General features: G+C 41.5%; 1 protein-coding gene across 2 annotated transcripts in view; it reads left to right on the top strand.

Annotated features, from left to right (window-relative positions):
* nalcn (sodium leak channel, non-selective) overlaps positions 1-15,843 on the top strand; it is an 84,089-nt gene that overhangs the window by 47,616 nt on the left and 20,630 nt on the right. For both annotated transcript variants that reach the window (XM_008282237.1, XM_008282230.1), the window contains 10 exons: positions 10,104-10,240; positions 10,994-11,135; positions 11,335-11,408; positions 13,023-13,124; positions 13,245-13,314; positions 13,478-13,569; positions 13,750-13,872; positions 14,549-14,605; positions 15,121-15,241; positions 15,326-15,457. In XM_008282237.1, coding sequence (XP_008280459.1) covers positions 10,104-10,240; positions 10,994-11,135; positions 11,335-11,408; positions 13,023-13,124; positions 13,245-13,314; positions 13,478-13,569; positions 13,750-13,872; positions 14,549-14,605; positions 15,121-15,241; positions 15,326-15,457 — 1,050 coding nt within the window. The remainder of the gene's footprint in view (positions 1-10,103; positions 10,241-10,993; positions 11,136-11,334; positions 11,409-13,022; positions 13,125-13,244; positions 13,315-13,477; positions 13,570-13,749; positions 13,873-14,548; positions 14,606-15,120; positions 15,242-15,325; positions 15,458-15,843) is intronic.

Below are 15,843 nucleotides of genomic sequence, written 5' to 3'. Positions count from 1 at the left end.
GCAGGAATGTCTTAATGGCGCTTGCACACACACTAACACACACACACAGTCTTACGTGCGTGTGCGCGAGTGCGTTTTCCACTCATCACTGTTGATTAGGATAATGCATTTATTGCATGAAAATTAGGTTTGCTAGAAATTTTTAATGAAATGAAGCCTGGGACAAGAGAAGGGTAGACAGCAGATGAAAACAGAAGTGAAGGAGGAAGCAGACTGCACGCCTTACACTGATACAAACACACACATCAGCCTCCCAGGTGTGTTTCTGTTCATAGTTAATGTGAAACTTGTGAAATCTAATTTTAATACTATTGTTAAATCATTTTACATAGACTAATTGTAAGGTTAATTGCATACTGCAACACATTTTCACCAAGTTTAGGCTTAACCTTCCATTGCTGAGATCACACCAGCTCCAGTGCCTGTCAACATGTTTATATTCCAACCGTTGAGAACTCAGAGCGCGCCAGTCTTTGAACTCAGCCTTCATTTTGATCTCAACTCCAGACCTGTAAGGTTTCGTGACCGCATCTTGCATGGCTGTGATGCTTTGTGATTGACAAAATATCCACATACATGTAAGGTATAAACACCTTCCAACTCGCTCAGAACCATTTTTTGTTGTACTTCCTGATACACTAAGTGTTTCCAGGTCAACATTTGCCATGATAAAGGCCTACATCCACTACATATCTACAGAAAGCTTTTTTAGCCTTGCTGCTAATTTTCTGAGTAAGTAACAGGCAAGGAATGGTGATAAGTCAAGTGCTGCATGCAAGATAACAACTTTAAAGTAACCATGAATGGAATGGAATTGCATTCGCATTCTGAAGAGGGTGACATTTTTACTCTTTTTATTACCTATCATCTTTTTTCTAAGGTAAATGCATGGAATGCTTTTTAGTCTTTTTCTTTTTTTACTTGCAGTACAACATTAGTTGATCATAATCGCAGACAGTTCTGTATAAATCCAAAACGTTGACATGCCATCTTTTACAATCAGGGGAAAGGCATGTCTGTTTGGATGTTGGATGTCGCTCGTTATTGCTCTACCTAAGCATGGACACTGTCGCAGGTTGGTGGGCTTTGTCATGGGAGAGACTGATGGCCCATCTTCATCCAACAAATCATTCCCATCCGATGCAGGGCCAGAGGGAGATGCAGGAAAAGGGGGGAAAATGTTTATCGTGAGCCTGTAGTTATCAGCCAAATAGGAAAAGGTGTTTACCCCTAAGGGCAATGATGATGATGATAATGTGTGTCTGTGTGTGCATGGAATGAATTGTCTGTGGTGACACATTTTTGCATATTGTGCGTGTTTGTGTGAGAGCGGAAATGTCTGGCAATCAAACAGGTCCCCAGGCCAGGTGGATGAGTCATGAGGAACACGTCTGGGAAATTGTTAAAAAGGAGCGAGTAAAAGGCTAGAAAGAGCTAAAAGGATGGTTACCTTCCCTTCCTCTACTGTCTGTTTACATATGCAGGCAAACCAGCATTTGAAATCTTTCCATATTGAGCTCCCATTCTATCCTTTGACATTTTCTCTTTCTCTCTTTCAAAGTGTGCCAGAGTTTATGATGAAAGAGGTGAAGTGTAGCTGTGTACTATACGCATGCAAGGGCTTTGTGAAAGGTGTATTTTTTTCAGCCAGGGCTTGAGTGATGAATTGGTTATATCTTGGCCGAAATGAGTTTTTTTTTTTATTTTATTTTTTTTCAAATGTATATGTGTCAGCGTGTTTTTGTTTGTGCATCAGTGAGTACTAAGATCATTACTTACCTGAAAACAATCCCACATAGCACATGTGTTGGTCACAGTCTGTTAATGATTATCTATCACCAGCGGAAAATGTTGTTTTTGCTGACCTGTTTGCTGTCTCACTTAACCCTAACCCTAACCCTAACCTTGCTGCAGTGCTGTAAAAGTGCACTGCAGGATGTGGTCTGTACACTGTAATATCACGTAGATGTGATTGGATTGAGATTCAATACTTGTCATGTCAAGAAAGTACAGCAACAACAATAGGAAAATGTTTAAGAAGTTACAATCAGTCATGGCCTCTTGGTTGCGTAAATTTTTTTCCTTTTTTTACGAAGTTTGGTTGCTTCAAATGTTTAGATTTTACTTGAGACATGTACAATGAATTCACACAGGTGTGATAGATGGGGGCAGGATTTGTGGCAGGACACTAGGGATTAACTTAATGATTTCACAGAGGATGTCTGTCCTGCTCTAATGTTCCTGTTTTAGTCAGTGGAATCATGAAATGGGTGGCTCTCTTACATTTTCCACTGGCCAATACTGTACAAGTCAATCCCTCGTCTCTTGCTCTGAAATATGAGGACTGGAGGTCATTAAGGGTCACAGAAAACTTTGTCATGGTGGCTCTTTACTAGCTAGACCACCATGAAGTTGTCTGCTTGTCAACATGGAACAGTAAGAGGCAACCAGGTACTACAGCTAATCTACGATACGTAAAAGTGTATATTGTCCAGAAACATTATATCGGATCACTGATACTAATAAATATTAAATCACTCAGATCGGATTGACGGCACAAAACCCACAACCAGGACATGCCCTGATTTACTCAAATGACCTCTTACTACCTCAAGCTCTTTTTTTTTATGAAGACTTTGATCATATCATTCAACTGTCATCCTCATATTGAAGCAATCCGTATCAGAAATCTTTGTGGATGTTATGTGTAATTGTGTTTATGTTAAAGAATTTATATTGATGTATGTGGATGGCTGTGTCTCAGGTGGTAAAGCGGGTTGTCCTCCAATCGCAAGGCTGGCGGTTTGATCCCCCTCCACAGTCAAATTGTCCTTGGGAAGACACTGAACCTGAAGTTGTTCCCAATGGCAGGCAGCACCTTGCATGGCAGCTCTGTCGCCATTGGTGTATGAATGTGTGTGTGAATGGGTGAATGAGAAAACATTGTGAAGTGCTTTGCATAAAAGCACTATATAAGTGCAGACCATTTGCCATTTGAATTCTGATTTGGAGAGGATGCCCTCATATAGATGACTATCTTTGGCCTTTCTTTGGCCTCATATGTTCTCAATAATCTGGCAACCTGAGCCCTGGCACTGTGTTCATGTATGTACCCAGCAGTCTCCATGCTCAGGGCCATCAGAAAAGATTTCTGCTGCACACACTGGAGGATAATTGTTACAGTAAATATTAGATTTCCAGATTATCCAACCATGATTCAGTTGAAGGCTGCAGAATTAATAAAAACGGACTGCTGTGCTTCGTAGCTCGTACCATCCAACCGTATTACCATTTAGTGCAAGGCTTACAAATGCAGAATTTAAATTAGGAACTGCTGTTCTTCAAGGATTTATGGGCAACCGTACAAAGGGGTGCTTGCGTATTTATACTCGTGTGTCTCATTGTGCTGTAGAGGTCTATCTGGGCATCTGTTGTGGTATGATAGATGATGATGGATGACTACTCTCTCAGATTCCCAAGATATTATCAGTTTAACAGACACGGTTGTGAGGGAGGGCTCACCACCAGATGTACATCCTTAAAGAAACACTGTGGGGACTTGAACGGGCCCCAGACTGAGGGTGCGATGTGGCACAAAGTTAATTAGATTGCTGTCCCGAGTGTGTCAGCCTTGTCAAAGTTGTTACAGAGAGAGCCGTGGCACTGAGAGTGTGTGGTCGTCAGTTGAGTTGCATCTATCGTCTTGCTCCATATTTGTCAAATGAGCTAAGCATGATCTGGCATTGACTGCGAGAGATCAAACGGGGGGGAAAGAGGAGGGAGATGGAATGAGAATAGAGGTGGAGGAAAAGATGAACACATGGGAGGGGAAGGAGAGGAAAGAGAACAGGAGGAGAGGGAACAGAGATGTTTGTGTTGGGTTTAAATGAGGTTTAGGAAGCGTAGTCACTGTTCCACAGCTGTAACAGGAACATAAAGTGTCAGTGTGACAATAGTGGCACAACAAGAGCTTTAATGGTAACACTCTGTTCTTCTCAGAACGTGTGTTTGTGCGTTCTCACTGCTCTCAGCTCTGCAGCCTCCATATTTCACAAGATGCTCAACATTCAATATACATTTTGTTCAGGAGAATTTAGTTTGATCAAAATGGAGTGATTGTATTATGACTACCCACCAAGGATTTCATTATTTATGAATTAAACTAAAAGCCTGTCCTCCATTTACGTGATTTAATGGACCAAGGACTTATTTGGGGGATTTAGCGGAGGAGAAGAAAGGCGACGAAGACTGAGGGAGCAGAGAAGAAAAGAGCATACCCTTTGGAGAATTCCAATACAATGTGTTCTTATCTTTTCAATGTCACTTTCACTTTTCTATTGAAAGACACTCCCCGGTCTGTGCCCCTGCCATGTTCTAAAACTAGCATCAACACACACAGTAACACACAGGCACACGTGGATACAGTACTTACCCATGTATGAAATTGTGGGTCTTAAATCTATTTTTATGTTCATGATTTTACACATTTGCTTTAAGCTGCCATCGCATTTTGCTCCCATTGTTACTGTATGTTATGTGGAAAATGTAGGATGGCAAGGAAGATGCAGGCATATTGAGGAGTGTTTGGCAGCTATTTTAAAGCTTTTTAACCTAATTGTTTTCATAGAATTCCTCAGTATAATGCCTTGGTTACAGTTAAATTATAGATATGGACTAAGAGGATGAAGATGTATTTACCTCAGATCTTCGTACATTTACTGGTATGTTGCCTAGCTACACTAAAGTAGTTAATGCAGAGTTTTTTAATGATAAAGATACCAAACTTTTATTTTTAAAATCATCCTCAAGGTGTGGACATTTTAGCCTTTTTGATTTTGTGTCCAGTGGAGACAGGAAGGAAATATGTGGAAATCAAGAGGACTGAAATCCACCAAAGGTTCCCAACTGTGAATATTGCAAATACATGATATGAGCCTTGAAAATCAGGCCATCAGGATGCGTCAACAACCCAACACCTGAACCCAAAGCCACAAAGTTGAACATAATATAGTTTGGATATTGAGATGTGGGTATTAATGGCACCTGCAGTTGTTTTGGGTATCAGGGGTAGCTATTAGAAGTTTATGGGCTGTGTGACTTTACAGCAGCTCCACAGCATGGCTCATTACCCAGCTAATGTGAGGAGAGGGTGACCCTGCTAACTCGCTCTCAGCTCACCCTCCCCCGGGCATTACAGCTGGATTGGCCCCTAGGCCTGGGGAAGACTGTTAAGGAACGTGGAGACCAAGTAGGTTGTTATGTGTCACAGGGCCCACATATGTTTGGAAATTTCTAGAATGCATTTTCATATTTTTATATGAGCAGAGATTATGGATGAAATTGCCGAGGGAGCACAATTTCATAAAGAGGCAAAGCAACACACCACTTTTTTTCTTTTTCTTTTTTTTTTTTGCTCCCGCTGTGCCAGTAAGTACATGACACTGACATACTGAGTGATGGATCACACAGCAAGTCAGGCTGTGTATTATTACTAAAATGTGCAGGCTATGATCACACGTGCGCAGTTGTTGTCTGGTGGTGTCGGCGAATCTGCAGGTGGTCATGGCTGAATGGTTAAAACGTACATGACTGTATGTACATACTCCAACAGGCATTCGACGGGTGTGTGTGGGCAGCAGTTTTGTAGGCGGCTGTTCATCAGTTCCCCATTGTTCCACTGGCTACTCTCACAAACAGTCACACTGTGTGTTTGCGTGTCTCAGAGGCACTCTCGCTGGACTGATCAGAGAGTTCAGAGGGATTGCACAGTGTGAAAATTTGTATACACAAATGCCCGTTTGAGTCAATAGCTTGTGCTCATGCTCTTTTGTTCTAAAACGCTCAAATGAGCAGGATACTTCAGAGGAATGAAAGATTTTGACTCTTTTTGTAGTGCCATACTGCATCAGCTGTTTGCCAGCCAAAATGGCAATAAGGTTGTTAATATTCAACCTTTTCCAAGCTTTATGGCAACTTGTGCTTCTGAGGTCCATTGCTCTGTTTGCTTATTCTGTTTGGATTCAAGGAATTTTATGGTTGTATATATTGAGCAGATAAGGATCCAATCTGCAGATGTCTTCGTCAGGTTGCTAAGTGTGGTCGTCATATCAGCATCTTGCAGCTTTGGAATTAAGAAGTCTTAGCTTGTGTGTGTTGTATGTCATGCATATTACATTAAAGTTTTAAGACTGGATGGAATTGGACATAGCATTGCAATGCAGGGTTTCACTTCTTTGTCTGTCACAGCTAAAGAGAAGCTTTATTCCCTTTTAAATGTGTTTACTCCAGCTGGTTTTCACTCCATGCTCTATCAAACTCTTCAGCCCTTTGGCCATTTTGATCCTGACCACTTTTATCTTCCTCCCCCCCACGCTCTCCCTGAACTATGACTATGACTGAATTTTGGTCTAATGCTAATGGTCAGTATTAGTTTTCCTCTTCTCTGCCACAGCCAAGAAAGCGGTGGAAATCCCGGATGGAAAGTTCCCTAGCTCAGCAGAGCCTGAAATTGGCCTGAATGGAGGGGGACGCTGTGGCAGTCACCTGAATGGGTTTCAAGGCAAAACACATTAGTCTTGGCTCCATTGTTACACCACCGTACACTAAATCTCATCAGTGGCAGGCCAAGTAGTAGTTTTGATTTATCAACCGTTCACTGTGACATGAAGAGAAACTGAGCCACATATTCACATACACACACGCGATATAGACATACAGGTGGGATGTACACATCACACGTTTGTCACATGGACATACAGTCTCTCAGAAATGCTACCAATTCTTTACTTGAAACTGTCTATATTTTTGGCCACATGGGGCAGTAGATACATGATGTAAACATGACACTGTTACATATATAACTTGTTGGACTTGTGATTAAGTTACTAATCACACATCTCCTGCAGCAGATGGATAGCAACATTAGAAATTGTTTGGTTTGGCTATGCTAGTTTCCACTACCCAGAGGGAAATATTTGGCCCTTTAGCTGAGTGTTCCATGATGTTAACCAACCAGTTAGCTGACTTTATGATTTACTGACAGTCAGTTGTTGTGCAGTAATTAGGATGTTAGAACATTAGAACTTTTTTGAATGATAAGACAGTGAGACTTAACCAAATCCAACTGGGGATGTAAACCAAAACGAAGAGCTGAAACATTATGCAATACTACACACTTTAGGAGACTCTAAAGTCAGATTGTAGCACTTACAAAATGGCAAAAACTGTTTTTGATAATTTGTTAAAGAGCCATTGTGTAGGATATAGTGGCAGGTAGCACTGAGGTCACAGATTACAACTGACTAAATTCCTGTCCTTTTCCAAGAGCATGGGGCTGCCACTTGAACATAAAAATGTGAAAGGGTCTCTCAAAAGCCAATGTTTGGTTTGTCTCCATTCTGGGCTACTCTAGAAACACCTCAACACAACACAAAGGGCACTGTCAAAGAGGACCTGCTCCCTATTAGAACTCTTTCTAAGCTAAGAAAATAGTACTCACAGGTGAATATACACGAATAAAACAGTAGTTAGAAACACTATATTGCATTTCTGTTAATAGAGCCCCCTAAATCCTAAGCACTGGTCCTTTAAGGCAAAAATTGTCATTATAGCCAGTTTAAAGTGCACTAAAAGAAAAGGAAATACATACAAATAAATCATAGATCTGCAGAATGCAGTCAGATGTGCACATTGATACAGGGGACAGTTGCAGTTACATGTAAAACCAATAATCATCAGAGAATAGATTTTGCTTGGAAGCGCCGTGTTCCTGAGCTCTCGCTTGTCCATATGTGTTTTATCGATTGCATGTATTGACCAGACTGAAGGACCTCTGTGTTAGCATGTACAGTTAATCGTGATCTGTGGTAGCCCTTTGGTGCACATTCTCACCAGGTAAACCTATCACAGGGCGGCGTTCCACAGAGTCAATAATGGAGGAAACCACACATTTGGCACTACAGCTGACAAACAGTTTTCCCGTTGGCCTCTGGACTTGTTCTTTCCAGACGAAGGGGGGGGGAGATGGTCCATGGTACAGTGAACTCTGATTTGTTTTCCCAGGGTAAATTCAAATTCAATTCTGTACATCCTTTGCTTATTCATTTCCAAAGGGTCCCCAGATGCTGTATATAAATAAATAAACACACAAATTGAAGTATGCAAATAAGTGTGTCCCACTCAATCTACAGTGTTCTGTTTGTAAGGAAACATTTTAATAGCAATCCCTTTTTGAACGACTGTTCCTCCCCTTGAAGCTCTTCTTTTCCTGTTACGGGGGAAGAGGAATTGGATATCAGCGAAGGAAGGAGCCAATAAACAGAATCTGAAGCTGAAATTTTGAAATCCAGGCAGTCTTATAAAAAGAAACATGGATGGAGGCTGACTTTACTGGAGATGAACAAATTCTGCGAGAGGCTGAGGGAGGCAGTTGGATACAGAGAGCAACAAAGGATGATACTGTACATGGCACAGAAAGTTTTGCTGTATCGGGATGCTGCTGCAGATAAGGGTGTAGGGCTTTGGTTAAACTGTACATCTCGCTGAGTTGGCCCAATTGATTAGGACCTCTGGGAGCAGTAGGGTCCATATTAATTCTGCACTGTATGTGTGTGTGTGTGCATGCGTGCTTGTGTGTGTGAATTTTTGTTTGTGTTTCGCTTCAGCATCCAAATATACAGGATACGTTTGAGATGACTGCAGCACTTTCTGCAAGTTCCACCAAGAGAACTGCAGCACTAGAAAGAAACTCACAATACTGCTCAATGCATTTTTCCCCCCTTATTCTTTGCTGCTGCAGCCAGCACAGTATAAAAAGTGTTTTGTTTGTTGTTTCAAGCCGTATTATTGAAGATGTTATTACATCTTAGGATACATTTGTCTGTTTGTAGTTATCAGTTAAGTTTTGTGTTGTTAGTTTTTGCTCATATCCATCTGTCAGCTTATCTCTTTCACCTATTTTAGTCTCCGTGTCTGCCTGTTTCTCCCCTATGTCTATCTTGGGAGTCAGAATATAGACAGAAAGCCTAGGCAAGCAAATGCCAATGCATAATTCCGTCTTCACAGTATGCCACTCACCACTCACCCACTCAGGCTAACAAAGAAGCTCCCACATTTTAGTCTGCTAGAAAAAGAAAGTGGATAGACAGATTTCCATTCCCTCCTTTGTCAGGTCTCCCCTTCGCCTGGCTGTTATCCCTCAAAAAAACGAGAGGCTGTTCCAGTCATTTGGTCGCTCACAGTGAGACAAGTGCAGACAGAAATACCAACACGCACGAACAGAGCGGTGGGACATTTTCATCGCCGGGCAGAGAGACAGACAAACGGCGTGACTGACAGAAACATTCAGTGAGCCCAGTCAACATATTTCACAGCAGTTACCTTCTCGGAATGATAAACTACCATTCACCTTTGCTCCAAAAGCAGTTCACTTCCAGTCCTAATCTGCAATGCATCAGGGGTTATCTCCAGGCGCCAAGACAGAGAATACCTGCAAGGGAATTTCAATCAGCCTCCCCCATATGTAATTAAATGGAAATAATTGGTTTCATTCCCTTTGTCATCTTTTTATTTCGCCAGGCTGTGCCACAGTGCTTAAGCCCGCACATTATTCTGTCGCTACCTTTTCTTTTCTCCATTAACCACTCCAAAGTAATCTTTCTTTTTTTTTTTTCTTTTGTTGCCTTCTTCCCTCTTTTATAAAAAAAAAGTAAGTGGGAACTTATCCTAAATGTGGTTGTCTGTACTGTATGTATTGTGTGTGTTGTAGGTAAGTGTGCTGCTGCCATCATCAGGCAGAAATGTAAAGCTGCACTCCTAAAGCTGAGATAAAACCTCTGCGTTTCAGTTTCCTGTGGAAAATACCAGGCTTAGTCCCGTGCTTCCTCCTCGTAAATACCAAGGGTAGCTTCCAGTGCTTAAAATCCCAAACCTTCCCACCACCCAAACTCGCATTAACTGTGTCCTTCTTTCCCTTTGTATTTTATTCAAATCCTTACTTTTTCTTTATTCTCATTACGTCGTTAGGGCTGACTTTACCCTTTTACAGTTTCTTGTCTTGCTGCTGTGTTCTGCGCCTGAACCAACTCTCCTCCTCCCTCTGTTAGCTCAAGCAAAGTGAAGCCAACGCTGACACCAAAGAGAAGCTCCCTCTACGACTCAGGATCTTTGAAAAGTTCCCCAACAGACCTCAGATGGTGAAGATATCCAAGCTCCCATCTGATTTCACTGTGCCCAGGATCAGGTACACAGTAACCGGCAGATACATATTTTTTGTCATGTATTTATAGATCTGAATGGCTGTTTTGCTGCTGAGAAACACTTTTTTTATATTCCATATCCTACATGAAAATTGATAGAAGGCTGTTTTAAACACAGTCCTTCCTGTTGAGGAACTCTTTGGCACACACAAACTGAAGCTTTTTGTTTCTGAGCAGCAGTTACAGCTATTTTTAAAGAGCAGAACAACTGGGGTCATACAGAAACTCAAACTGCATCTACTAAAAATCAAGAGAAAAAAAAATACACAATACAAAGTGATTTTTAAATTCCTGCAATTTTATTGCTCAAAAACCACAACTAGCATTAAAAGTGTAAAGCCTTTGAATGTTACAAAGTGTTTCCAGACATTTTGCAGAGAAAGCAAGAGAAATAAATCAGTAAAAATGCAAAATTTGCAAAAACGCCCCTTTTTTTTGTGCAGCATTTAGCAAGAGATCTGAGCTATGCCCAAAACAACGGACCCTACAATCAATTTTATCATTTAGTGTCTGATTAGTGCACAGCTGGGCCCCTTCGCTCTAAAGGACCCCCCCTTCAAAGCCCATCTGCTGGGCTCCTGCAGGAAGAGCCTCCACTGACACATATTGCAGCTGACATTATTGTAGAGTTGTGATCGTTTCTTCTACCTTTGCATATGGATTCCTTCAGTGGGAAACCATACATGTGAATCTATCATGTTTGTGCGTTTGTGTGTGCTGGTTGTTGTGCACTTTAGAGAGAGTTTTATGAAGCAGTTCATTGATCGTCAGCAGCAGGATACCAGCTGTTTGTTCCGGCGTCTCCCCTCCGCTTCATCCTCCTCATGTGACCACTCCAAGCGCTCAGCCATCGAAGACAACAAGTATATCGACCAAAAGGTACTTTGACAGTTCATCTTTCTCATACTCACTATGTCTCACACACAGAATGTGGATATAAGGGGTGAGAAGTAGAAGTACAGTAGCAGCAGCAAACTGTGCCTGTTGTTTACAGCCGTGTGGATGGTGTGTTTTTAGATGGTCCACGACAACCAACTACCAACCAATGGACTTTCACTTTCACTGTGTGCTCTCTCAGCTTCGCAGGTCAATATTTAGCATCCGAGCTCGTAACCTCCTGGAAAAAGAGACTACTATCAATAAAATCTTACGGTAAGACGCATCTGCACCTCCCCAGTAAGCATGCTTTCTGTGATTGGCAGGTTAAGCAATCTATGTTAAAACTGAGGCAAGTTAGTGTGAATTTAACTGTTCCAGTGCCTGCTCCACAATGATATATTCGTGTGTGTGTGTGTGTGTTTGAAATGTGGCTGAAATAATGCATGAATGCAACCTGCGTGCCTGCAAAGATTTAATTTTTCAGCCAACTCTAGTCTACTTTTAGGCTGACTCGCGGATGTAAGTTGCAGGTCGTGCTATTGGTTGAGTCCCCCCGCCATTATTTAAAAATGGAAAGCCTGGCAGAGGATTTGGATCACACAATAGCATTTCATGGATTGTCTAGTTTAATGGCAGTGTTCGTCTCCCTCACCTGTCACTGTTTTGAGGGAACACCGAAGCTGCATCCTTCGCTTGAAAGTGGGGGACTTTCAACTGTGATTAGTTTAAAGAAATACAAACACATAGAGCATTTTTTGGTTTTTGTTTTTTGTTTTTTTTGTTTTTTACAGCAGAATGATGGTATGTAGCAGTCAGACCATCGTATACTACAGAATGAGCTGACAAAGCGAAACTAGTCTAGTATTAACCCACACATGTAGACGCCCTTCGACCTACAACTTTAACAGCTTCCCACTTCTGCGTATCAGTATTTTGCATTATTTTGTTATTAGTCAGGAGATCATACGACTTCGGCTTCCTCGGAGACCTCGGTTAGATCCGTTCAGTATACATCATCCACAGTCATAAAAATACCCAATATCCTCGTCTTTGTGTGGGTGAAACTAATAACGTGTGTGCATATTAGATGTAGCTCTGCTGTAGCAGCAACAAGCACTCTTGTATTGTTAATGCCTCCCTCTTTTTCACACACACACACGCACACACACACACACGTCAAAATACACACAGACCCACTTCAGACTCATTTACTGTTGCGATGAAGTAAATGGATAATTTGCTGTTCAGCATGGCAGAGCTGGCACTAAGTGCAGATTAGCTGGCCGACACCGTGTCCAATCGGCCCCCCCGCCCTCCCCTCCCCTCTTATTCTGTCAGTCTGAAAGATAGACAGCTTATCAGTAGTCATAACACGTTCTGTCTGGCCTGCCTTTTTTCCAGACAAACACACAATTAGGCTCACATACCAACATAAGGAAACACACACACACACACACACACACACACACACACACACACACAGAGTCCAGCATACACTGGTAATAATGTGCACTTATTGCCAATAAACAAGTAATCACTCAGAGTCTCCATAAATGATTAAAGTACACACACTGCTGGTGCCCACTGTGTAATTAGCTCTGTTGTGTTACACGACTCTGCTGTTAGCCAGAACAGACAGCAGCGCCCAGAGTTACACACACAAACACACACTGACTAATGGAATGATTGGAACCTGTTTCACAATGACAGCCTGGGTCGCTGCTTTTATGGGTCCGGACTGACACGGGCCACAGATAGCTTATTAGGTGGAAAGATGGACCAGATCCAGCTGTGGTTGTGATCGCCAACTGGTGACTTCACACAGTACCGTTTTTTAATTGTCACCGTATTCATCAAGAAAAACATTTTTGTGTCTGCGTTTCCCAGGGCTTGTACTAGACAGCGTATGCTAAGTGGATCGTTTGAAGGCCAGCCAGCCAAAGAGCGCTCCATCCTCAGTGTCCAGCATCACATACGACAGGAGCGCAGGTCTGACGCACACTTGTACATACCAAGAAAAACTCAAACAAGTGCATTCATATGCACCTGCATTGTACCACGTAAAACACCAAGGCCTTTTCTCTCATAGTCCGCTCATTGTTTCTGCAGATCTCTGCGACATGGTTCCACCAGTCAGAGGATTAGCCGAGGGAAGTCGCTGGAGACTCTCACTCAGGATGTGAGTAAAGTCACGCACTAAAAAAACATGCTGTACTGTGTGCTTGCATGTTCCCAGAATAGCTGTTCTCAAACAAGGCTGTAGTGGTCCGTGTGTAAAAATAAAAAGACAGCTCCGCAATAAAAAAAAGTGTGTCATACATCTTGATCATCTCTTTTCCCAGCATTCCAGCACGGTACGCTATCGTAACGCCCAGAGAGAGGACAGCGAAATCAAGATGATCCAAGAAAAGAAAGAACAAGCTGAAATGAAAAGGTACTCACTGAAATTTCACACAGTATCAATGGACACTTAGGTTTCTGATGGAAAAAAAGGGATGTAAGTGTTGCAAATTATCATTCAGTTATAAATGGATCTAGTAGTTATTCATTGCTTTTTTTACTGATATGCATTAATTGGTGCTTGCCTCATTTCTGTGCTTGTGTTGCTGAGCAGAAAAGTTCAGGAGGAGGAACTGAGGGAGAACCATCCCTACTTTGATAAGCCTCTTTTCATTGTGGGTCGCGAGCACCGTTTCAGGAACTTCTGCAGGATGATCGTTCGAGCTCGCTTCAATGCGTAAGATTGGTCTTACATTTAAACTTGTCCATATACAGTCATGAAATAAAGTTTACATACACTTGCAAATACTATGTATTTCATGGCAGTCTTGAGTTTCCAGTGACTCATCCTATAACTCAATTTTCTATGACAGTATCATTGAAACACATGTTTCTCTGTCACAAAAAAAACAGTCATGCATTTTGATTCTTTCATAGATTTATTGCAGGTCTTCTGGAAATATGACAAAATCTGCTGGATCAGAAATATACATACAGCAATGCTGACATTTAGTTAAATATTGGACATTTTTTGCCTCAACTAGGTGCTTTTTAACCATCTACAAGCTTCTGGTTGTATGTTCGACCGCTCTTCTGTGTCAGGAAGCCAACAAATTCCGTTAAACTGTAATAATTCTGTCAAGACATACAATAAATTTATGAAAGAACCAAAATGCTTGATTGTTTTTTGTGACAAAGCTGCATGTCTTTCAGTGGCTCCATCATAGACAATTCAGAGTTGTAGCAGTCATTGGAAAGTCAAGACTGCTATTATATAGAGTTTTGCTCATTACAAGTCTTTTTTTATTTTACGCGTCTGAAAAACATATCTCTGATGTTAGAAAAATTGCTCATATAACCATAATTGTGTTCTTTTGTCAGAATACTGATAGTATGTTTTACTTCTTTTCTAGATCAAAAACTGACCCAATAACAGGAGCAGTGAAGAACACCAAATACCACCAGCTGTAGTAAGTGTGATGAATTATTGATCGCTTCACTCTCTTATCGATCGGCTCATTCTACAACAGTGGAGTACTTATTAATTCTGTAGCTTATTACCTGCCTGTTGTGCTTCCCCAGATTGTGGCAAGGAATGAAAATTGTGAAGTGAAGAGCGCTGAAATATATTTCACCCATTATGCAACCTGATAGTAATTCCACCGAGCAGAGACACTGATTATTAATGTGAGAGGTAGTCCTTTGTATCAGATACTGTTGGTGCCGGGGGATTGTTGTTTTTTTTTTTTTCTGACAACTTGCTGGAGAACAGATCGGGCTGCTCACACATTTACACACAAAGATTCATTCGCTCTCACTTTCTGATACCTTCCCCCACACATCTTCCTATTCTCTTTGTCTTTCCCTTTTCTCTTTGTATAGAATTGTCCCTCAGTATTCTGCTGGTTTGCAAACCAAATGCCTTTCATGACCCACTTGTACTAAACATACTTTTGCTCTGCGTAAATCCTGTGTTTCCTTGCAGCGATCTCCTCGGCTTGGTGACCTATCTGGACTGGGTTATGATTGTAGTGACCATCTGCTCCTGCATCTCCATGATGTTTGAGTCACCCTTCACCAGGGTCATGCACGTCCCCACTCTGCAGGTATGAAAACCAGATGGACTCATGGTTACATGATCTGGATGCAAATGCAATAAGATGATATTAAAGCCGCACTGTCTCTTTCAGATTGGGGAGTATGTGTTTGTGATCTTCATGAGCATCGAGCTGAACCTGAAGATCATGGCCGACGGTCTTTTCTTCACCCCCACAGCTGTCATCAGAGACTTTGGTGGAGTTATGGACATCTTCATCTATCTCGTGAGAAATCTGATATAAAGGATTCTTTCATTAACTCTATTCAGAACTTTCATGTTGCCATACGTAGAAGGTCTTTCAGGATCCATTGGACCCCAAGAAAGAATATGTGCAAAATATCTGTTGGTTTTCATTATAAACTATTATACTATGTTAAATACATTTTCTGATAAGTTGACGTATTTCTGGCTCCAAATGCATGACAAATGTCCCTCTTTTTATATTTAAGAAAATCTTCAAATATAGAAAAATAGCACCTGTCACCTAAACCAAATGGCCTGGAGTCCAAAAATGTCCCAAATGTTCTGAATAGGGTTAAACACAGTATACACCATATCCTGATAGATATTGAAATCATGCTGTAAAATTATTTAAAGGTAGACGAATCA

The sequence above is a fragment of the Stegastes partitus genome, unplaced genomic scaffold (genome assembly GCF_000690725.1).
Source record: "Stegastes partitus isolate 25-593 unplaced genomic scaffold, Stegastes_partitus-1.0.2 Scaffold7, whole genome shotgun sequence".
In the NCBI taxonomy this organism is placed as follows: Eukaryota; Metazoa; Chordata; class Actinopteri; family Pomacentridae; genus Stegastes; species Stegastes partitus.
This window is presented reverse-complemented; position numbering and strand designations above follow the sequence as displayed.